Here is a 25,447-nt window from a genome sequence, read left to right as displayed (position 1 = left end):
GGGTTGGACAGGCTAGATGCAGGAAGATTGTTCCCGATGTTGGGGAAGTCCAGAACAAGGGGTCACAGTTTAAGGATAAGGGGGAAATCTTTTAGGACCGAGATGAGGAAAACTTTTTTCACACAGAGAGTGGTGAATCTCTGGAATTCTCTCCCGCAGAAGGTAGTTGAGGCCAGTTCATTGGCTATATTTAAGAGCGGGTTAGATGTGGCCCTTGTGGCTAAAGGGATCAGGGGGTATGGAGAGAAGGCAGGTACAGGATACTGAGTTGGATGATCAGCCATGATCATATTGAATGGTGGTGCAGGCTCGAAGGGCCGACTGGCCTACTCCTGCACCTATTTTCTATGTTCCTATAATCTTGAGAATTACAGCAATCAAGGGACAGTTAAGAAATTGAATATTTTTCACTGGAATTTGGGAAGTTTCAGGGAAGAAGTAAAATAGATTATGTGGAATGGATATGGTGACATAAAAATAAAACTGAGGGGAAAAAAAGGAAAAATAAGGGGAACAGTCATTACATTCAGGACAGGGCAGTTAGTATGTCAGAAATTGTTAAAGCAAAGTGCCAAATCTCTGGCGAAAACAATTTAACTGGATGCTTGAAATATATTTGGCACATGGTGAGTGAACAGCAGAGTGGAAGTGGACTGGATGGTGAATGTGAGAGAAAATACCATCACTAATTCGATGAAGCAAATTATTCTGTGACTCCAATGTCTTCTATAAATAGTAGCAGATTTATTTTACACTTTGTGCGTAAGCCTTCATTTACATGCATCAACCACACAATCAATAAGACTTTGTAGAATTCTCATTAACAACAGTCACAATGGAAGCCTCAATTATTGTGTTAATTGCCTTCAACTCCACAGCTAAGCAAAATCAAGGTCAGGATTTAAAAGGGTATAAACATAAACATAAATATTTCAACATTTAATAAAATTACAGAATACAAATCCACGAAATGGTTTGTGCACAAAGAAGTGACAAAATTAAGCTTGCAAACTAGTTTCCAAAGAAACCAAAATGACAAGGATTTTTTTCAAATGGAGAAAAATACCAGCGTCATGTACATAATTGCAATTTATTTTAATACTCTCAGGAATGGAAGATTTATGTCAGGATCCATAGTGAGAAACAACCCCACACTAGGCATTTCATATGTTCTGTTAAAAATTGTGAACTTTTCCTGCAAATCTTCCTCACAAAAACATCCCTCATACATTTTCAAGTACCCAATGCTCCATGAAATCCACCAATGTGGCAGACATGGTTTAGTTTTAGTCTTTGGCGCAGGTATTGGCAATCGCGTTGAACATTACCCCGTTTCCATTTTCCATACGGTTAAAAACAGAGACTCAAAATTCGTCGTATAGACCTTATCATAACAGAAACGGTCACAATCGTCTCTTGAGTCATCATGTTTCATTTGATGTTGGATGGAACTGGAGAGAGCCTAGTAGATGTTTTACAATAACTGATCGAAGAGTAATTTCACCCAGTTTACATCAGTGAAAAGATGTAAAGCACTAGACTGTGTCAGAAGGAACTCCAAATGCTGGCTTACACCGAAGATAGACACAGAAAGCTGAAGTAACTCAGCGGGTCAGGCAGCATCTCTGCTGTTTTGATTTGGTTTTGGTTCGAAACCCTTCTTCATACTGAAAGGCAAGGAAGGGGAAAACAACCAGTCTGAAGAAGGGTCTTCCCTGACCCGCTGAGTTACTCCAGCATTTTTTGTGTCTATGTGAAAGCACTGGACTGTTGACACATAAGTTAAGATATTGTACCATTTATTATCTGCCTGACGTTTATGAAGTAGTGACTGAATTTGACCTGATTTGAGTTTCTGACGCCTCAATTGTGTGTGCCTGAAACGGCAGACGCAGGGCCAGTTTTCTGAATATCTTCTTCAACTCTCTGCGAAACCTCTTTACGGAGAAGCAGTAGATGATAGGGTCAACACAGCTGTTCATGCTCAACAAAGCCAAATTCAATTTGTGCACTATATCTATGCCCTTAAGAGGAGCACATCCAGGCGTCCCCTTGGTATTTGCCTTGCTTAACTCCCAGGGGATGAGGGAAAGATGGTAGGGTAAAACACAGACCAAAAACACAATGAGCATCCCCAGCACCATTGATCTAGCCATCCTCCGATGCATGCCCTGCAGAATGTTCCTCTGGGAGGAAAGAGCTTTCATAATTGAAACGTAGCTCAGTATGACAAACAAGAAGGATATGAGGAAGAAAATGAAAGATGCGTACACATATGTCCTTCCTTCAGATTGTTCTTCAAAACATCTTGTGGCGTGAAGCCCCCACCTTGTTGTTTGCTGCTGCAGCAATGCGGGAATGCCACACGCTACCCAAAACATCCACACAAAGACGGAGGTGTACAAAGATCCAGTCGGCTCATTCAAAGGAATTGGGAGCTTTGTCTTTTGAACTGTGCAGTACCTGTTGATACTAATGAGGATCATAAAAGTGATGGCACTGTACGTGGCCACGTAGTAGAACACTCCTGCCATCCGGCACATGGCCTCAGAGAAGACCCAGTCTCCGCCTTTAAAATAATAAACCACCCAGAACGGCAGGGTGACGTTAAACATGATGTCGGCCAGAGTGAGATTAATCAGGTACACTCGAATTGCTTTTTTAATCTTCCTGGCATTCTGCAGGAAGATCAGAAGTGCAATAAAGTTGCTGAAGAGTCCGATGAACAAGACCAGCAGGTAGACGAGAGGCAGGATGAAGTTCTGAACTGGGTGCCAAGCATCACACGCCTTGAGAGCTGCTCCTGTAATCAAACTATGGTTTTCACTGGAGTTCATTGTTGTCTCCCTGCAGCACAATAAAATACAAAACCCATCATTACACCTCGCAAAATTACAGGGCATCGTAAAAGCTGATTTCAGTATTTTAAGAACCGAAAATTACAACACACAGATAAGATTTAAAACTCTGGCTCTTGGTCAACTTAATGAGCTGAATCTAATTATTATATCCCTGCCAAAATATGTAATGGGTAATTAATTCATATATTATCAGCAAGGTTTTGTTCATGTGTCAGTACCAAATATAGTAAGCATGAGAATGGAATGTGTTAATGTTCCACGCAATATTTTCTTTCCTGCCGGTTTATTCTATATGTGAATCTAAACAGATTTAAAGCTGTACGTTCCTGCCTAATTGTTGCCTGATCCCTCTTCCATAAACTGCCCACTGGGAAACCAACTCTGTAACAGACCCATCACTATGTCTGTCTCCATAGCTGATCTGCAGGAAAGATGAACTAGCTGGTTTAATGAGAAGCAGATAGGACGCTGGTGAAAGAATACATTAAAACTAAAAATCATGGTCAACATTGTTACTTTGAGCCTAATCAGCAAATTGTCTTCATAATTATCCCCATCCCCATCCTGTGTAGCTCATGTTTGACAAGCCAAGTTTATTCTCAATGTAGGGAGTTGGATCATCTTAACACTCCTTATTCTGAATGGAGTTAGTTATAGGAAAGGTGTATTAATCACCAAGCCATGGGTTTGCCCAATGTCCCCACTATGTCAGAATTCCACTGTATACAAGACCCAAACTAAAGTGGGAAGATGGTGTAGGCAGGGTGGGTGATGAAGAAAAGTCTGAGTACAAATCAGGGTGGATTTGGGCTTAAAGGATCGGGTGAGATTGGTAAGGGGAAGGTTGGAATCAGCAGCTGGTATTCACTAAATTCCACTCGTTGGGAATGGCTACATACAGTAGCTTCACCCTTTTAATGCAAAACAGTTGCAAGCCTAAAACTACTTGCTTTAATAGTGATCGGGGTCATCTGGTTCAGAATTGATTGGATTATTTTCACCAACAACTCACCAGGTAATGCCCAGAATATCCCAACAGCTCATGGTAAACATGTTTTTTTTAAAATCAAAAATATTTATTCAAATATTAAAATACTATATACAGTACAGTAAAAAACATAACAGGACCCACCACCATAATACACAACAAACAAGAAACTATTATACAACTATCTTACACACCTTGTATGCATTCAACCCCCCGCGGTGCCCAGCGGTCCTGGAAATACCCCAAGGCGCCCGTGGACAGCGTAATGTAGTCCCTCTCTAACACCACCCAGGCACGCACATAACCCCGGAAAAGAGGCAGGCAGCCGGCTCGGGCAGAGACCTCTTCCGCCTGGCGCCGTGACTCGCGGATGGCCAGTTTGGCCATGGTAACTCCATGTAGGCTGCATGCTCCGAAACACAGCACTGACCACCCACCTCCTCACCCCATGTCCCAACCCCCCAGCAACCCACCTCCCCCAACCAAGGAGCAAACGAGTTCAGTGAGTAGAAACCGAATAACGTTAGCTATTTCATGTTAAATACTGGATGTGACAATTACAGTGAAGTGAATAACATCTTTATCTCACTGAATCTGTCACACTTTGAACCTCATTTATGTTTATTCTCTGTTGTAGCTAATGAGAAGAGATCGCCACTAATGCAATCATATTTTCCACACATTCAATTCACAATAAAGAGATCATTTGAGAATGCATTTTGTTCGGTAATACATGTAATCAAAATAATGAGGTCGTTTCCCACCATCGTTAACTCTACAGTATGTGACACATGGGTTCAAACAGTCGGCACCGTTAGTTGTCAGATCTTTGCAAAACGTGATGCTTACTTCTGCATCACATTGCAGGGAGGTGAGAGAGCAACTAACTCAGTGGCTCACCCACAGAGTGTTCAAATGGATGGCATCTTGAGGCAAAGTTTGAGCAAGTTAAGGGAAGTGTTCTTGTTCGGAGCGGTGCCGTACAATAAGGAAGACGTTTCCTGTACTTTCCTCCTTAGTGAGGGAGCCATAACCAAAGCAGGAGGGTTCATGGAATATACATTTATGTTTCTGAAGAAGGGTCTCGACCCGAAACGTCGCCTATTCCTTTTCTCCAGAGATGCTGTCTGACCCGCTGAGTTACTCCAGCTTTTGTGTCAACCATACATTTATATTATTTCCCTTTTATTTGGAGAGAAACTAGCAGCAATCTGGTTATCAGTCGCAATGCTATATTAACACGTGCTCTGGTGAATTGACACTGGACAGCAAAATCATGTTGCAAACTTACATCACATTTAAGGTCTCCTCAGTCATATTCCACAGTGGTGACCCTGTTGTGTTCATGGTTCCTTCCATATCTAGATCCCTCTGCAGTAGACAGCCTGTAACAATGGAACAATACATGTCAGAAGAGGTGAAGCATATGTCAGATTCAAGAGCTTTGCAACCATACAACTACATTTCTTTCTTTAGTTTAGTTTAGTTTAATTTAGAGATATAGTGTAGTGGCCTGGATGAGGGCAGGAAAAGGCCAGATGCCAGGCAGGTTCAAAAGTTGTTTAATGAATCATGGCAAAACACACAGAACGCCCGCGAGCAGGAACCGGGAAACCCCGTTGGCAGACAATCGTCCCTGTCCCTCAAGAGCCGAGGGGGATGACCCAAGGAGTGGCCTAACCGCCAGGGACCGCCACAATAGCGTGGAAACAGGTCTTTCAACCCAACGTGTCTGACCAACGATCCACCTACACTAATATTATCCGACACAATAGGGACAATTTACAGAAGTCAATTAACCTACAAACCTGCACGTCTTTGGAGCACGAGAGGAAACCAATGCACCTGAGGAAAACCCACGTGGCCACGGGGAGAATGTACAAACTCGGTACAGACAGCACCTGTAATCAGGCCCGAACCCAGGCCTCTGGTGCTATAAGGCAGCAACTCTACCACTGCGCCACCATGCCACAAATCTCTCCAACATTTCTCCACCACATGTTAGTGCTCACCTTCATGAATGCAATTTGCTTCTTTGACCACTTTAGATACAAGATTATTGTTCCACTAGCTGTTAATATTATAATTTAACCTAATGTAGCTATTTCTGCTCAAAGACGTTTGCCAAGAAATAGTAATGCATGGTGCATATTTTTATGCTAAACAATTCAATTTTGATGAAAAATAAAACAAAGGATATTCAAAAAGATTTGGTGATTTGGATGGTCCTGCTTTTCTGACCAAATCTTCTTTGATGAACATGGAGAAGTCAGACATATACCATGCTATTCAATGGACTCCTTCACATATCTGGACATCAATGGTGGGCTTTGTCACTGAACACCTGCAGAAGTAGCCCCTCACAATGTCGGTGAGGCCTAATTCATAGTTACTTAAGACAGGTTGCCTGGAAGGTCTCAGTTCATGGAATCTACTCAAAGAGGTCCCATAGAGCTATAAAGTCATAAAGCATGATATAGGCCCTTCGGCCCACGTCTGCACTGAACATCAAACACCCACTTCCACTAATCCAACACTAGCCCTTCACCAATCCCATTTTATCCTTACTGCCACCAACTCCTCCCATATTCTACCACTCACTGCACATTAACACAGCAACTTCCAATGGCCAATTAATTTATCAACCAGCAGGTCATTGGGATGTGGGAGGAAACCATATCACCTGGAGGAAACCCACGCAGTCACAGAGAGAACATGCAGACTCTACATAGACCGCAGCAGATGTCAGGATTGAACCGGGGTGGTTCGAGCTATAATGTAGCTGCACCATTTGCCACCATGACCTCTTACCTTATGTAGTAATCTTCTATGTGTCACCTTACACAACATTTGCTGGTTTCCATTTTAGTAAACTCATTTGCTAGAACTTCTAATCAAATTTGTCAAACACAATTTCCCTTTAATAAATCCACATTGACATTGATGCATTGCATTTCAAGTTTCTAAATGTTGTGTTATCACTACCTTGATCATGGTTTGCATTCACTTCCTGCTGGAAGAAGTTTTATTAACTGGCCTAAAGCTTCTTGTGTTCTGTTTCCCTCCTTTATTTTTCAAATAGGAGTGTTACATTTAGCATTTTCCAATGCACTGGAAACTATCCTGAATTTTGGAATCTCACAAATAACATCCATTATTTCTGCACTAGCTCTTTAATATTTTAGCAGGGAGACCACCAAGCCCAGGGAAAGCATTATCCTCTAGTCTCACACAACTGTGATAGTTTTAAGTTCCTCTATCCCTTTTGTACCCTAATCTTCCCCTACAGCTACTTTTTTTTTCCTTTTTATATATTTGTAGAATATATATTTAAAAAAGAATTGCAGATGCTGTTAAAAATCGAAGGTGGACAAAAATGCTGGAGAAACTCAGTGGGTGAGGCAGCATCTATGGAGAGAAGGAATAGGCAACGTTTCGTGTTGAGACCCTTCTTCAGAAACAGGCTTGTAATCTTTCATTGAAGTTCAACTACTTAGTTTTATCATTCTTTTTGACCAGTGAAGGATAATGTGAACCATGGTATAATGAATCGCACACTTGTAATGTTTATCCATGGGTAACAGGCATTCTGAACGTCAGTAACACCTGCTGGCTACCACACAGTTTTTTGGTAAATGAAACGTTTATAAGAAATCAATTGTACAGCACAGGACATCCTGTAGAAATCCCCTACGTAAAGTGTGGTTGAATATAACCACGTGATAAGATGAGAATGTGCAGAGGCATGATTAGTATGTTTGCAGGTTACAATAAAATAGGTGGAATCTTAGACAGTGAAGATGGGTATCAAGAAATACAGCAGGATCTTGATCAGCTGGGCAAGTTGGGACGAGGAATGGCTATTAGAGTTTAACAGATAAGAGTGAGGTGCAACATTTTGGGAAGTCAAACATTTAGACTGAACTGGAGAGTGTTCTGGAGAGTGCTGCAGGGAGCAGAAGGATCTAGGAGTACAAGCAAAGATACTAGAGCAAGATCAAGAGCAAAGAGCAAGATCTTTGAGTACAAGTAGGATCTTTGAGTACAAGTACATAGCTCTCAAAAAGTGGCATCGCAGGTCGATAGGGTGGTGAAAAGGCTTTTAGTATGCTGGCTTTCATCAGTAAGGGAACTGAATACAGAAGTTGGGATGGTATGCTGCGATTGTACAAGACATCAGTGAGGCCACACTTGGGCTATTGTGTTCGATTTCAGTCATTCAGCTACAGGAAAGATACCATTAAGATGGAAAAGGAGCAGAGAAGATTTATGAGGATGTTGACAGAACTCGAGTGTTCCATGGAGAGCAGGAGACAGAGGTATAATCTTATAGAGGCGTATAAAATCTTGAAGGAATGGATAGTGTGAATGCACAGCATCTTTTTTTTCCAGGGTTGGGAAATCTAAAGGGCATTCGTTAAAGATGAAAGGAGAAAAATGTAACAGGAACCCGAGCGGCAACATTTTCATACGGAGGGTAATGGATATATGGAATGAGGTGCCAGAGGTAGTAGTTGTGGCAGGCACACTAGCAACATTTAAAAGCCATTTGGACAGATACATGGATAGGATAGGTTTAGAGAGATGTGGGACAACCACAGATAAATGGGACTAGCTTAGATGGGGCATCTTGATCATCATGGCTGAGTTGGGCCGAAGGGCCTGTTTGCATCCTGTATGACTATAAGATGCTGAATTTTATGTTTCCACTTTGATCACGCTATATTAACTGAAGTAAAAAACAAATGTTGGGTGTTAGATGTTCGATAAATCCAGACATTCTAGATAATTCTAGAAAATGCAGCTGGAAGAACGGATTCAAGACCAGACGCGATATGACCAAGAAATGAATGGGCCTCGCTTTTGTTTACTAACCAATTAATCATACTTCAATCAGTACACCCTACCTGTGGTTTTTGACAAGAGGTATATCTTGGTAATAGTGGTGGACTTTCTCCACCTTGAAAGCAAGACCTACCACACACTACAATGATGCGCTACAGTGTTGAGAAGTATATTCAACACTCTGCATCTTCCTCTTACTTGATCTGTTTGGATAGCATGCAAAACAAAGATTTTTACTGTACCTTGATACATGTGACAATAATAAACTTAAACCTAAAGAGCTGGTAAATCAGATACTTAGTCATTTTCATGGTTGACTGCTAGAAACGGGACATGAACACAAGTTGTTGCCTGTTGCCAGTAGCAGAATAGCTGAAAGGCATAATGCATCTATGCGAGCAATTGTGCTGTGGGACACTAAAAGCTAAGCTCAGGACTCGTTTCCTCCAACACCCTCATTGACTCAAATGTGTTTGGAGTTGAGATTCCTCTCGAGGGGAAAATAAAATTCTGACCTCTGAATTTAGCCCAGTTCATACCTTCCAATTTCACAGTAATATTGGGAATAGTTTGGAGAATTAACGTGCGCTCTGGACAAATATGCTGCTGGGGATTAACCTGTTTACTGCCAACTTGTTTTTTCCACTATTGGCACGGGCGGTGCAGCGGTAGAATTGCTGACTTACTGCGCCAGAGACCCGGGCTTGATCCCGACTACGGATGCTGTTTGTACGGAGCTTGTACATTCTCCCCGTGCCCTGCGTGGGTTTTCGCCGAGATCTTCGGTTCCCCCCCACATTGGAATGTGACCTACAGTTTTGTAGGTTAATCGGCTTGGTATGAATGTATAAGTGTAAAATTGTCCCCAGTGTGTGTAGGATAGTGTTAGTGTAGGGAGATCACTGGTCAGTGCAGACTAGGTGGGCCGAAGGGCCTGTTGCTGTGCTGTATCTCTTAAACTAAATTAAAAAATGACGCGAGTATACTCGGGGATGGTACTGAACAGGTTAAAATAGAAACATAGAAAGATAGAAAATAGGTGCAGAAGTAGGCCATTCGGCCCTTCAAGCCAGCACCACCATTCAATATGTTCATGGCTGATCATCCAAAATCAGTACCCCGTTCCTGCTTTCTCCCCATATCCCTTGAATCCGTTAGCCCTAAGAGCTAAATCTAAAGAGAATGAAATACGGTTCTGATGAAGAGTTCTGGCCTTGAGATATTAACCGTTTCTCTTTCCACAGATGCTGAGTGGTTACAGCATTTTCCGTTTTGATTATGAGAGAAACAGCATATTTAGTTTGACACAAGAACGTAAAAAGAAAAATATATACCATGATGGTTTTAGTCTCACTGCAGAAAGCCCAGACACCACCTGCTCTACTGCTCATACATAGGAACCGTCTTGTGTAGCTTTGACTTTTCGTTACAGCTTCGAGGTTGCTGAATGACTGACACAATGACAGCTGCAAAGTCTGTGTCACTGCTCAGTAGTTTGAGAGTCAAAATGCATGATCCCCTGGGTTAGTCTGCAAGGCGTCAACTAAATACAGTTGCAACTGTAATTACACTGCTAATAACCCCATCACCTATGAAACTGGTACGCCACCTGCTTGGTAAATGTGGCTGTGGTTAAGATGCAAGACTCAGACTCCGTGTGCTTGCTGTAAAACAGATTTTCTACTTCAGTTCACTTATGTTTCTTTTGCCAATCATCTTTTTCCCTTTGCTCCAGAGATGCTGTCTGACCCACTGAGTTACTCCAGCTTTTTGTGTCTATCTTTTTTTTTGCTGTCCTCGTTCCAGTTGTCCATCTTCCTTCACTGCCAATGCCTTTTACAAGCCACTATCAAACTCCTCACAAACTCCTCTGCTCCAGGGAGAACAATGCCTTGGACCCAGCGGTGGCACAGCAGTAGAGTTGCTGCCTTACAGTGCTTGGAGCGCCAGAGATCCGGGTTCGATCCTGACTACGGGTGCTGCCTGTATGGAGTTTGTACGTTCTCTCTGTGACCGCGTGGGTTTTCTCCGAGATCTTTGGTTTCCTTACACAATCCAAAGACATACAGGTTTGTAGGTTAATTGACGTGGTATAAGTGTCAATTGTCACTAGTGTGTGTAGAATAGTGTTAATGTGCGGGGATTGCTGGTCGGCGAGGACCCGGTGGGCCAAAGGGCCTGTTTCTGCGCTGTATCTCTAAACTCTAATCTAAATATGTATTCCCCTGTATGTGAAGGGCGGACAGTTTTGGAATCTGGACCATTTTATGTCAATATCTTTGTCTTTGGTGGAATAATAACATTAGAAATTACAGTGTAGGTCCATAGTGTAGCAGCTGCATTACGTACAATGTGAAACAAACTTATCACAATGACTAATGCTTACAATATGGAACAGCCCAGCGGCTGTTATCAGAAACTTTATAAATTCACTTGCTACATTTACTAAATTATTCCACAGAACTGAACTCAGGAAATTCCCAGAGAAAATTCTTAAACTAAGCAAGTTGGTGAATTTCAACCGTGCCTGTAAAGGGGGCAAATGCTGACTCTGTGCCAACAATCAGCGTGGAATAAAAATGAGAAAATAAAAGCAAGGAACAATTAGCTGAGCCTGATCACCATTTGGGTATCCATGAACATCAGTTAGGAAGCAGAGAAGACTGGTTTGCATTGGTCCATGTGGTCAAGTGGTTCAATATCATTCAGGGGGAAGAAATTGGCCTCTGCTCACCAGTATGAAAAGCATGCAAGGATATTAGTCTGGGGATTCCACTTACCTCCATGTGTTTAGATCCATAGAGGAATCTAAGATCTAGAGTTCATAAGTTCATAGGTGATAGGAGCAGAATTAGGCCATTCGGACCATCAAGTCTACTACGCCATTCAATCATGGCTGATCTATCTTTCCCTCCTAACCCCATTCTCCTGCCTTCTACCAAGAACAATACCAACAGTTGGTCCCTCATGCATTTAGCATGGCTAACATAGAATTGGTGCCATTGAATATCTTGCTGCTGATGTGAACAGCACATACCAGAAAGGTGACAAGGTCACCTCAGCAACCTAACAACATTAGCCATTTTAACTTTGATGGAAGTCGAGTGCAGAAAGAAGAGTAAAAGGCGATCTACTTCATATCATCCAATTTATACAACCATCAGAGGGAAGTTAAAACGACCACATGTATTGTAGGGGGGGAAATATAATTGGTGCTGTTTTGAGGAAATATATTAACAAAGTTGAACAGGTTCAATAAAAAATATTAATTATTATATTTGTCACACAAAAATCTCTAGTGAGCAGTCAATTTGGGAAAATGGTTATGAGCCTGTAAACTGTGAAGGGGACAAAATGAGTAGGAAATAACTGCAGATGCTGGTTTAAATTGAAGGTAGACACAAAATGCTGGAGTAACAGCGGGAAAAGCAGCATCTCTGGAGAGAAGGGTCTGAAGAAGTGTTCTCGACCCAAAACGTCACCCATTCCTTCTCTCCAGAGATGCAGCCCATCCCGCTGAGTTACTCGAGCATTTTGTGTGTAACTGCGAAGGGGAGATTGACCATCACTGTGGGTACAGAATACAATCCTCAGCAACTTTACACTAAGTTCATGTTGCAACCGCTCCTACGTATAAATAATCACAATATCATTTTTCAGATCCATTCTTATTATATGAAATGCCATTAAACTAATCCAACTTTTAATCACTTCTCCACAAAAACAAATCAATTGCAAAACATTCGACAAGGACATACTTGAGCTCTGACGTAAGCAGTACCTAGTATACACAATGAACAGAACAGACAGCCAATACAAAGACAGGGAGGGAACTTTAAACAGGTTCCATATTTAGCCAACATACACGCTGTCGCATAAAATACAGCACAGCACAAGCATTCACTATTCATTAATTGAATAATCACGGGAAAAAAAAGCAATAATGCAATCTAAACTACAGAAAGGTCTCACTGAAAGCCATTTCAATTTGTGTCTGCATAATATGAATTACAGAAACATTGTTCCTCACTCCAAGGCACAAATTATAGATTTATGACCCTTTCCCCTCACAACATGCTTTCAATTTCAATAAGGAAGACAGGGAATCGCCGAACCAGAGAAATCTGGTTGATCAAGCCTGAAGGCAAAAACATACGATGCCTCGATCCAATTTACTCTCATTGTCTAAGCTGACAGAATCACAACAGCATTGGTGGGACGGGAGCTGAGCCTACCTGACCTCCCCATTGCCAAACACTTTAATTCTCCTTCCGATTCCCACACTGTCTTTCTGTCCTAGGTCTCCTCCATTGTCAGAGTGAGGCTAAACACAAATTGGAGGAACAGCATCTCATATTTCACTTGGGCAGCTTTCAGCCCAGTGGTATGAATATTGATTTCTCTAACGTCAAGTAACCCCAACATTTCCCTCTCTCTCTATCCCACCCCCACCCAAGTCACACCAGCTTCTCGTTTTCACACAACAAATAACTAACAATGGCCTGCTTCCTTTATCACCGTTACTTTTTTGCATATCTCTCATTCATTGTTCTTTATCTCTCTACATCATCGTCTGTATATCTCTCACTTCCCTTATCCCTAACTAGTCTGAAGAAGGGTCGCGACCCAAAACATCACCCATTCCTTCTCCCCAGAGATGCTGCCTGTCCCGCTGAGTTACCCCAGCTTTTTGTGTCTATCTTTGATGAGACTGTTTTGTCATATGAGTCATCCCCTGTTTCAGTTAGGACTTGGGAGTTAACATTAAAGAAAAGGCACAGAAAATAACAGGCAGCCAATACTACTGCAAAGCAAAAGATAGCTGAAAATCATTTTTGTATTAACAAGATTTAAACGTAAACTCCTTCAAGTGTCTTTACGTTTCCGAATACAGAAAGTAGAGTTGAAGTACTCACCAGTGTCCCTGAGTCACCAAACAAAGAAGCTGAAGAAGAGGCAAGGCAGCTGAAGAAGGAACGTCACCTACTCCCTTCCTCCAGAGATGTTGTCTGACCAGCTGAGTTACTCCAGCTTTTTTTGTCTATCTAAAGCTACTGATCGACTGTGGATTCAAAACATGCTAAAGTAATTAACTGGAGAGTAATCTAGCAGTAGCATATTCTCATTGCATTTTACACAGTAGCAGTCAGTGAAGTAAATTGTTGATATAAACTGAAAATCTAAACCAAATTGAAATTTCTAGCTCTTTTGACAGTTGTTCCTCAGACACGCCCCTTCACATTCATTGGCTTGTGGTTTGTTTTGAAATGCTGCGGTAGCTCTTACTGTCAGATCTATTTCTTTTTTTTTTCACTGCTTTAATCACGGGTGCAATTTCTTGTAAATTACTGAATTCTAGCAGATCTTAATGGTTTGGTACTTTGGAGACATGGTGGAGTTTTTTATATCATTTAATTGTCGGCGGATCTTTCTGTTTCATATCATTATCAGTGTTTTAATCTAATTTACAAGTTACAGTAAAAGGACATGGTCACATATGTAATCCCAGTAACAATTGAATCTGCAAATAATTCTATATGGGGAAGATTGAATAGAGAACTGAAAATGGTTATTTTCTAAACGTGAGGCATTGCGTTAATGAATTACATTTTCTGACAGTGACTACTGCAACTTCCTCCATCAGCCCTTCTCTGTGGCCAATCTTCACGCCAGGTCTCTCGCCTGGTTGTCAAATATCTTAGGTAGACACAAAATGCTGGAGTAACTCAGTGGGACAGGCAGCATCTCTGCAGAGAAGGAATGGGTGACGTTTTGGGTTTGAGACCCTTCTTCAGACTGAGAGTCAGGGGAGAGGGAGACTAGAGATATGGAATGGTAAGATGTGCAAAAATGACATCAAAGCAGATGATGATCAAGGAAATGTTAAATGATTTCTGATCCACCAGGATAACAGCTTTTGTCTCTGTGCTAATCACACACAATCCTTTCTCTTTGCCACCTCATCTTCAAATAATATGCTACATGAACTGGTTACCAGGGCAATATCAGTTAGATGGAAACAAGAGTTTCTTCCAGGCAAGTTTCAGCAACACTAAATACATATTTTCTTTAGCTCCTGCTTTGGCCAATGTAGTTCTGGATATGAAACCTTCAGCCGCCCTAGCTGACAGACACTAGCCAAATGATGCTCATCATCAGTGTTCAATGGACTGGTCTTTCTTCCCCATAGAGCCCATCCCCAGACCTTAGGTACTGTCTGTGTGGAGTCTGTATGTTGACTGCACCGTGAAATCCCGTGACTGTATGGGTTTTCTCCGGGTGCTCCGGTTTCCTACGAAAGACGGGTTTGTACGTTATCTGTCCTCTATAAATTAATTTGCCCTAATGTGTAAGGAATGGATTAAAAAGTGGGATAACATAGAATGAGCGTGAATGGGTGATTAATGGTCAGCATGGACTTGATGGACCAAAGGCTTGTTTCCCATGCTGTGTCTCTAAACTAAACTACACAAAACTAAACACTGCCTATTCAAACCCAACACCTTCCAGATAGTGCATTAATCGAGACCTCCACCACCTTCAGAGTTAGGCTGATGAATGCCAGCCATGCCAACCTCTCTGAGATCCCTCAAGTTCTCAATTTAATCATCAAATCTTGTATTGTTAAAAATCCTTCATCTCTTTCACTGCAAGTCCCACTCCTTTTCTGACCTTCAGCAGATCAGCTTCAAAGTTCTTATCGTTAAAATCTCACCACATCTGAGGAACCTGCTTCAGCTAAATGTGCGGGCCCATGTCTCCGCTCCTCCAACTGGAAATTCTTTTCCCTCTATCACCAGAAACCAGTCTCCTACTCAGCAAGGTCATTTATCCACAAAACTCTCTGGGGAAAAGTAAATTTGTTGAACTCAAGCAATTGAGTTCAACAATTGAGGGCAGAAAGCGTTGCCTGGTGGGACAAAAATCTTGTCAGGAAATTCATTTTGAGTGATAATAGAAACGATAGGTGCCTTTTACCCTCTGGTGCTATTTGCAGCTTTTTAAAGAGTGTTTTTGATGCATTGTTCCATTTTGTACTTCTTAAGAGTCAGACCTGTGGAAACAGGCCCTTCAGACCAAGTTGCCCATGCCGGCCAACATGACCCATCTACACTAATAACACCTGCTTGCATTTGGCCCATATCCTTCTAAACCTATCCTACCCATGCTTATTAATGCCAGTTAATTGTTTTAATACATAAAGTAATGTTAGAGGGGGAACTGCCCAATTGACAGATACAGGATGATTAAACAAGGGAAACAGGTTCTCACCTCACTGCCTTTTCACTGCGCTGTGTTAACCAGATCTTTTGAAGAAGATTCGGGAAAAGAGGGCATTGGTAAAAATACAGATTTATTTATTTGTTGGCAATCAGGCATCAAAATAGTGAGGCCTGGATGATGTAAACATGGCCTGCTCCAAGATAGTTCAGTTTAGTTTAGTTTGGTTCAGTTTATTGGCACATGGACCTGGGTACAGTGAAAAGCTCTTTGTTGCGTGCTATCCAGTCAGCGGAAAGACAATACATGATTACAGGCAAGCCATCCATAGTCTACAGATAGAGGATAAAAGGAACAATGTGTAGTGCAAGATAAAGTCCAGTAAAGTCCGATTAAAGATAGTCTGAGGGTCTTTAATGAGGTAAGATGGTAGCTCAGGACCACTCTCTAGTTGGTGATAGGATGGTTCATTTCCCTGGTGACAGCTGGGAAGAAACTATCCCCCAATGTGTGCGTGCATTTTCCCACTTCTGTACCTCTTGCCTGATGGAGATGGGGAGATGGGCGAGTGACTGGGGTGAGACTCATCCTTGATTATGCTGGTGTCCTTGACCCGGCAGCATGTCCCAGGCCTGAGGTGGGGTACTGGACCAGACCTCTAGTACTAGGAATCGAGAGGCCTTCCAACACCCTCTTGAGTGGCCATCTCCCAATTACATTTGGATCACCTCTCCCAGACACTCAAACATGCCAGGGCACCGAATGGACACATCCGGTATCTTCTCATCCCATCTGGACCAACCCACGGCAATTCCAAACCCATTACTTCTGGAGCCCTTCCCCTCAACTGTGCTTTACATCTTCTCATTACAAGGAACCAGACCATTCAGCCCATCAAGTTCATGCTGGCACACAATCTGAACTTGAGAGCCGTCTCTCATTATCTTTAGACATCCAAAACACATCGATCAAATCTAGCACAGGTAAACTTTCCCAATATTCTCAGTCCAATCATGTCAAAACATCTCTCCAATCTAATCGATAATTCACCTTAATCTAGTGATTCCACTCCACCTCATATCTGGAGCCCATCCTAACTTTTTTTACTGGCATGCCACAGTATATAGAGCAACATTTAATAATAGTGATTGCACTTCAGAACTACTTTACTGGCTGTAAAGCACTTTTCATTTGAAATGTTCACATAATGCAGTGCTTTCGTCTTCAGCTCTCAAAGTCATTCAGTCAGAAATGAATCCTGAGTGATGATCAAAGCGAAGGAGCTCCCTGTGGGGAAGGAAGGAAGCAGGACTTAGTAACTTGCCTGACTCCTCAGGCATGTGTTTCCCAATGACGATATAAAATATGGCATTCGTTTTAGCACGAGACAGTGTCACTCTCTGTTGACATGCATTTGAAATGCAGATGAGAGTGGAATGAAGTAAAGTTGTACAGACCATTTGTACTATACCCTCATTATTTAGCTGTTGGAAGAATCAGAAGATTGCCATCCATTTCCAATTTCAGTTTTAGTTTCGAGATACAGCGCGGTAACGGGCCCATTCGGCCCACCGAGTCAGCAGTGACCAGCAATCCCCGCGCACTAACACTGTCCTACACACACTGGGGACAATTTACAATGTTACCAAAGCCAACAAACCTACAAACCTATACATCTTTGGAATGTGGGAGGAAACCAAAGGACCCGAAAAACAACTCATGCAGGTCATGTGGAGAACGAACAAACTCCGTACAGGCAGCGACCGTTGTCAAGAAACCCGGGTATCTTGCGCTGTAAGGCCGCAACTCTACTGATGCACTAGCTTGCCGCCCCCCTTTTGAGATATTTTTGTGCTGCCACTAAATGAAAGCAGAGCAGAATTAATTTGATGCCTCGGGGGTTGAAGTGCTTGCTGATACTGGACTCACACTTGAAGAATAGCCACTTGAGGGAAATACTTGCATCCACACAAAGAGCTGATCTATGCAAGAGCAGTGGGAAAGGAAGCAAATTGATTGGAAATTAAAATTAAAAGTAAGAAAAGCCAATCTTAACTGAAATATTTTCGAGATACAGCGTGAAAACAGCCCTTCGGCTCATCGACTACACACCGACCACTGATACACTAGTTTTACATCAACCCACTCATCCCTACACACTAGAGGCAATTTCCAGAAACCAATTAACCTACAAACCTGCACGAGTTTGGAAAGTGAGAGGGAACCGCAGCACGTGGAGAAAACCCACATGGTCACAAGGAAAATGTACAAACTCCACACAGACTGCAACTGTAATCAGAGATCAAATTCTACCGCTGCGCCACCGTGCTGCTCAAACAAGAAATAATAATTAAGATTGTGGAAAACTTGCACGTTATATTGATCAGCCAGTGATAAGATGGTTTAAGCAGACCGTGGAGAGGCATGGTGGTGCAGCGGTAGAGTGATAGCATCCCTAAACTAAACTAAACTAAACTAAACTCAGTTGCTGCCTTACAGCGCCAGAGACCCGGGTTCGATCCTGACTACGGGTGCTGTCTGTATGACGTTTGTACATTCTCCCGTGACCTGCGTGGGTTTTCCCAGAGATCTTTGGTTTCCTCCCACACTCCAAAGATGTACAGGTTTGTAGGTTAATTGGCTTGGTATGAATGTAAAATTGTTCCTAGTGTGTGTTTGATAGTGTTAATGTGTGGGGATCACTGGTCGGTGCGGACTCAGAGGACTGAAGAGCCTGTTTCCGCGTGCACCTCTAAAAAAAAGATGCAACTTAACAAACAATATCAATAAAGATTTCCAGCAATTATTAGAAAATTGTTCAACTTTGCCCCACTGCGAATACTGATGAGGATCCTTTAAATCACTTCCACAACAGTTGTGCACAGTTTCCTTTCAGTCAAAGCCAGCTGCTGTTCTGCTATGACCTTAATCTTTGAGGTAAACTGATCCTTGCAGAAAAATCCTTCTGGCAGCTGTTGTGACCTGGGTTCCCCATCTCTGTGCAAGGAACTCTCACCCTGCCCATTACAAAGTCACTTAGTAAGAGGAAGAAAAACCATGGGACCAGGAAAGAAAACAAGAGTCTTTATGTTTAAGAAAGAACTGCAGATGCTGGAAAAATCAAAGGTAGACAAAAATGCTGGAGAAATGTTGAGACCTTTCTTCAGTCTCAAGAAGTGCAGGGCAAACTTCAACACCAGCATTGTGATAATGACCAGATAAACAGTTTTAGAAATGTTGATGTAGGAGTAAGCATTGACCACGGAAAATACAGCTAACTCTTCTGCAAAATAGAGCTGTTGCAATCTTTTACACCTAACAGTGATGACAAATGTTGCCCTATGGTGTAAGATGACTTCAACAGCACTTCAACACTGCACTGGAGACTTGTCCTGGGTCAAGTATCTGAAGTAAAGCTTGAATCTCTGGCCCCTCAGAATTGAATGTTTTAGCATTGAGTCACTCCTGATAATCTGATAGTTTTGCTGAAGACTGGCATCTGATGCAGAACAGGAAACTCCCATACATTTGATGGCAAGGAATTGTACAAAATGATATCTAAAAAATAATACTGCATAAAATAAATGCTCCGTTTCATTGTTTACTCTTCACCAACCCAGCCGCTCCTGAAGATACTGATGGCCCTCTCCATCTTTAGGATGATAAATATCAGTGTTTCCTGAGATCCCTGCACCAGTAAAATGCATCAGGTTTGGTATTTGTGTGATGGGTGTCCTGTCACCACCTCAGTGGAGGTTGGGTGCTACAGGTGTACAAAACATACTGACGAATGAGGTCTGTTCTCTGGCTGCAGGTGAGGAGTTGGCATAGAACAACTCTGATCTGTCCGCTTGTTAAAAGTGTTAATGAATTAAGGAGGATAAAAATTATCTGAAGTAGGGTCTCAACCCGAAACGTCACACATTTCTTCTCTCTGAGTTACTCTGGATTTGTGGGTTTCGATCTTCGGTTTAAACCAGCATCTGCAGTTCCTTCCAACACATAATGATTGTCATGTTTATTTCTGTTGTATTTGTCTTTGCCAAATATTACTATATGCAATTCTCTGATAACTCTAACAGATTCTGAACATAACCCACTCCTGTGATCGCGCATTAGTTCCCATCCACTCTCATCATCAATCCCGTTCCTTTTCAGGTTGGCAAATAATTAACTCCAAATATCCTTTTCTACAAATCATAAATCCTCCAAATACAAAGCATGCATTTGGAGGATTCGCTTTGTTGTGTTTGCATATTATTTATTAGTCCAGACGGCATCGCTCTCAGGATCTCAGGACCACACAAGCTTCTCCACCACGACAAGGTGACAATCCACGGAGAATGCCGTCTTGAGCTATGCTCCTGGTAGGGTCACCCATGACGGTAAAGTCGAGGGGGAGGTCGCTGACAAAGAGCAATCAAACCAAGACCTCAACGGTGGAACAGGTGGAGGATGATGGCTGACTTTCACAATGGCTGGGAAGGCGGATGAAGGCTGCAGCACAAAAGGGTCCCCGGTCGTCTTGGCCTCCATGCCACTGGATCCTGACCCAAATCTGTCAAGGACCGCGTGGTGGCTGTCTGTACACCAGTCTCCCCATGTTAAACAAAGTCACGCACAGGCATCCTCCATGTGAGGGCAGTCATACTCATTTTGAGTGACCGCCGATGATGATGATTTAATAGTGAGATAAATTATTAAAAGTTTACTGAGTTGTTCTACTTAGTGATCCTTGATCAGTTATAACACAACTAGATATGTCCGGCTAAAATCACAACTGATGGGATAAAGGGAAGATGTGAGGACTTCCTCTCCATGAGAGTCAATGACAGCAAGTTGGTGGAAGAGCTTTGTTCTGGAGAATGTTTAGGTTAAGACCATTCCCTCAAATGCTGTGTTAGAAGTTCAACCTAAAACTGTAAAGTCCAGGTTATGGAGCAGCTTCTTCCCTACAACCATCAGGCTATTAAATACTGCAACCTCCAAATACGCTCTGAAGTATATAGGCTTGGGGGACATTATTTTTTACTTTTCACCACTATTGTCTATTTATTCATCTGTTTGGTTTTTTTTAAATATATATACTGAACTTTGTAACTGTTGTTTACTGTGGGTTTTACAGAGTAATATGTTTACATATCGGCTGTGCTGCTGGAAGTAAGAATTTCATTGCTCCATTTCAGGACATATGACAATAAAATACTTGACTCTTAACTCTTGAAAAGCCAACAAACGTGGACAGAAGTTTCTCTCTGCCGAACAAAGGGAACTTTAGCATGGATCCCATCCGCTCAGAGGCCTTACTGTTTCTCAGTTAACCTATAATCTCATCAACTGCAGTCTGTGTCTAAGTTACCTTTTCAATTCTGAAACCATTGTGTTTGCAGGGATAACAATGCTGTCAAACTGTTACAATTATTAATCAAAAGTACCAAATAAAAGCAGCCTGACTCCCTCCCCTTTCCACAATTTCCATTCAGCAGATAAAGATAGCAATCTGAAATTGATCATAAATCTTTGACGTGTTATCATTAGATCAGGCGCATGCGGAAGATTCAACTAAAATGTTGGCATCTAAGATAAGATAAGATAAGATACATTTATTGTCATTTGGACCCCTTGAGGTCCAAACGAAATGCCGTTTCTGCAGCCATACATTACAAACACATAGACCCAAGACACAACATAATTTACATAAACATCCATCACATGAAATGAAAAAAAAATGAAATGATTCAATTATTGTCATTGTCAGTGTACAGTACAGAGACAATGAAATGCATTTTTTAGCATCTCCCTTGAAAGGGAGACACAGGGTGTCGCGGTGTGCCCGCGCCTGCCGCCGTAATTACATTCCATTACACACAGGCAAAGGTGGGTGAAGTGTCTTGCCCAAGGACACAACGACAGTATGCACTCCACGCGGGATTTGAACCGGCTACCTTCCGGTCGCCAGCCGAACTCTTAGCCCATTGTGCTATCTGTCGCCCTCATCGCTGTGATGGATGGCCAATAAATTTATCTCTCCAGCTGCACTCCCCCCCCCCCCCCCCCCCATCTCTTGGACACCTCGCATTGAACCAACTCTTGCTCTTGTTGTTGTCATGCTACCATCCGGTCAAACCCATGTGTTCAGTGCAAGGCCGGCCTCTGGCTGCTAAAATGCATTTTCATCTTGTAGAGGTGTATAAAATCATGAGGAATAAATCAGGTATATGCACAAAGTCTCTTGCCAAGAGTAGGGAAATCAAGAACCAGAGGACATGGGTTTAAAGGGATGCTGGAAAGATTTAATAGGAATCTGAGTGATTACTTTTTCACTCAAAGGGAGGTGGGTGTGTGGAAGGAGCTGCTGGAGGAGGTAGCTGAGGCTGGGACTATCCCAATGTTAACAATCAGACAGGTACATGGATAGGACAGGTTTAGAGGGATATGGCCCAAATGCAGGCAGATGGAACTAATGTAGATGGGACATGTTGGTCGGTGTTGGCAAGTAGGGCCGAAGGTCCTGTTTCCACAAAGTATGACTCTATGACATGCTATGGACAAGAGCACATAGGTTGGGGTGACAGGCGCACATGGAAAGATTCCTCAGTGTGCCTCTGGGAATGTCTCCAAAGAATGCCAAAGATTCATAGACCCTGACTTGAGAACCACTGACGTAAGAGCAGCCTAGGATTGTTGGGTTGGTTGGCGGAATGGGAAGTGATTGGATGGCCTTTGCATTTGCAATGATCTGAAGTTCATCCTAAGCCCTATTAAATTCCAGACATTCCTTGCCGTTCTAAATCAAATTTCTGGAGTTCCCAACTCCCGAAGTGGAGTGCGGAGAAACATATATACTTGTCTCGCTTATTTTTCCTGCTTTCTCAAAGCCAGCATTAGTGTTCTTAATCATCCCAGCAGTCATTGAATAGAACATTATAACGTTAATTTATGAGCTTTGAAGCAATTTATTCTCTACTCCTGCGGATTACCTCGGCAGCAGTGTCGATTTAACAAGTTGCCAGCATCTGCATAGATCATGATTTTTCTTAATGTGATTGCATGCTGCCTTCTACTGCCTTAAAGGATTCAGTGGTCTGAGATAACAGAAATAACGTTGGAACTTTTATATCAGATGACAGCTTCCCCTTCTTTGTTCAGTCTGCTAATCGTGTCTGATCAGTGTCAAACTGTGTTTTTTTTTCATTTGCACATTGTGTCACATCATTTTAAGGAGACTGTTTAAATCCAACTCTCCCTGGCTGGAAGCATATTTTGGACATATATAATGAGATGAATGTCCCCTGACATTTGGGCAAGTTCCAAGTGAAGTGTTTGGGACTGTGCCCAAGGTCACAGCAACAAAACGATCTGTAATTCAGCACAAATGGAGGACACATTGGCAGTCTGCTCACAGATAAGGAAAACAGACGACTCCTGTCGGAATATGACTTGCAAAGTAATTCTGGGAAGAATTTTGGATGACATTAAATCTGAACATATTCCATTCTGGACAAAAACTGGACAAAGTCAAAGAATTAACAGACTAGTCAGAGGGTGGTGAATCAGTGGAATTCTTTGCCACAGAAGGCTGTAGAGGCCAAGTCAATGGATATTTTTAAGGCAGAGGTAGTTGGATTATTGATTAGTACGGGTGTCATGGGATATGGGGAGAAGGCAGGAGAATGGGATTAGGGGGAGAGATAGATCAGCCATAATTGAATGGCAGGGTAGATTTCATGGGCCAAATGGCCTAATTCTGCTCCCATCACTTATGGCCTTATTACTGGCTGCAAGGGTGGCACGGTGGTGCAGCAGCACAGTTGCTGCCTTACAGCGTCAGAGAGCTGGGTTCGATCCTGACCATGGGTACTGTCTGTACAGGGTTTGTACGTTGACCTGCATGGGTTTTCTCCGGGTGCTCTGGTTTCCTCCCACACTAGAAAGATGTACAAGTTTGTAGATTAATTGGCTTTGTAAATTGTCCCTAGTGTGTGTAGGATAGTGTTAGTGTGCGGGATTTGCTGGTCAGCGCAATGTCAGTGGACCTGTGTTAGCGCTGTACCTCCGAACAAAAAAAAACTTAAAATGTAGACATTCCAATTTTCAGCAGAGATAGACAGGTTTTGAGATCACAAATTTAACCACAAAATTTGCTTTAAAAATATATATAGATTTATAAGAGGACAAATACATTTAAAAATAGGACTAATAGATTGCTAGACTCTCAATGTCCCCACAATCTAGCCTTGTGTCTCACCAACACTTGCCTGCCAGTTGCCCATAGACTAGGGCATTAATCAACAAACCTCTGAGCAAATAGAATTATAATAGGTGATGTTTTGGGTCGGAAACCTTCGTCGCAGCGTCTGAAGAGGCATTCCGACGTGAAACGTTCACCTATTCTTTTTCTCCAGATGTGCTGCCTGACACGCTGAGTTCCTCCAGCATTCTGTGCCTATCTTTGGTATAAACCAGCATTTGCAGTTCCCTCCTACACATCGAATTACCCTAATATTGGGCATGTGCACTGAAAGAGAATGAAATCTTTCTTCCATGCTTTGTAAGCAGTATCCCTACGCCATAATTCCTGGGGGAATAGTACCATGGCCACAGTACATGGTTTGTCCAGGGCTTCTTGCTGTCTGAACGTGATTGCCTTTATTCTCCTCGTTAACTAATACTGAATTAAGAAACCATCTGTCCTTGGTAGTTAGCTTCCATCAGCTCAGTGCATTTAATGTGAGTGCAGATGACACAAACACCTGCTCGCAGCAGTCATTTCTCTGTGCTTTGAATGATTTCTCCCATTGTACGTGTACCTGATGGCGCTGGGCTACTGATGGGTGATCTCCAGTGAAACACACACACCAGACACAGCAACACATGCCGAAGCAGCTGTGCTCCTCTATCATTGGAGCCAGACACACACAAGCCAAAGACCGATAGCCCACTCACAGAATTGTGCATTGGTGATCATTTTCTAATGTTCTCTCGGTTCTGGATCAGTTCCTGTGGACTGGAGCGTAGCCAATGTAACTACACTTTTTAAGAACGGAGAGAGAGAAAAAACGGGGAATTATAGATCAGTTCGCCTTACATCAGTAGCGGGGAAGATGCTCGAGTCGATTATTACAGATATTATAGCAGCATTTAGAAAGTAGTGACAGGATCGGTCAAGGTCAGCATGGATTTATGAAGGGGAAATCATGCTTGACTAATCTTTTGGAATTTTTTGAGGATGTAACAAGGAGAATGGATAAGGGAGAGACAGTGAATGTGGTGTATCTGGACTTTCAAAAAGCCTTTGACAAGGTCCCACACAAGAGATTAGTGTGCAAAATTAGAGCACATGTTATTGGGGGTAGGGTATTGACATGGATAGAGAACTGGTTGGCAGACAGGAAGCTTCTTCTTCATCTTCTTAAGCCCTTTGCTTCTCTAGGGAGCAGAGGCCATTGACAAATGTCCTCCACTTCACTCGGTTGTTGGCAGTTCTTTTGCAATCTCCCCAGTTGAGCCCACTCCCAGACATTCCTGTCTG

General features: G+C 42.4%; 1 protein-coding gene across 1 annotated transcript; it reads right to left on the bottom strand.

Annotated features, from left to right (window-relative positions):
• Window positions 1-654: 654 nt before the first annotated feature.
• On the bottom strand, window positions 655-13,975 carry LOC129709670 (platelet-activating factor receptor-like). Its single transcript, XM_055656172.1, has 3 exons — window positions 13,611-13,975; window positions 5,141-5,234; window positions 655-2,847 (listed from the first exon to the last, which is right to left on the bottom strand). Exons 2-3 carry the CDS (start codon window positions 5,206-5,208, stop codon window positions 1,818-1,820), a joined length of 1,098 nt encoding a protein of 365 aa, XP_055512147.1. The 5' UTR covers window positions 5,209-5,234; window positions 13,611-13,975; the 3' UTR covers window positions 655-1,817.
• Window positions 13,976-25,447: the final 11,472 nt, after the last annotated feature.

Source organism: Leucoraja erinacea, chromosome 26 (genome assembly GCF_028641065.1).
Source record: "Leucoraja erinacea ecotype New England chromosome 26, Leri_hhj_1, whole genome shotgun sequence".
In the NCBI taxonomy this organism is placed as follows: domain Eukaryota; kingdom Metazoa; phylum Chordata; class Chondrichthyes; order Rajiformes; family Rajidae; genus Leucoraja; species Leucoraja erinaceus.
The sequence above is the reverse complement of the archived record's forward strand: the minus strand, read 5'-3'. Positions and strand labels throughout refer to the sequence as shown.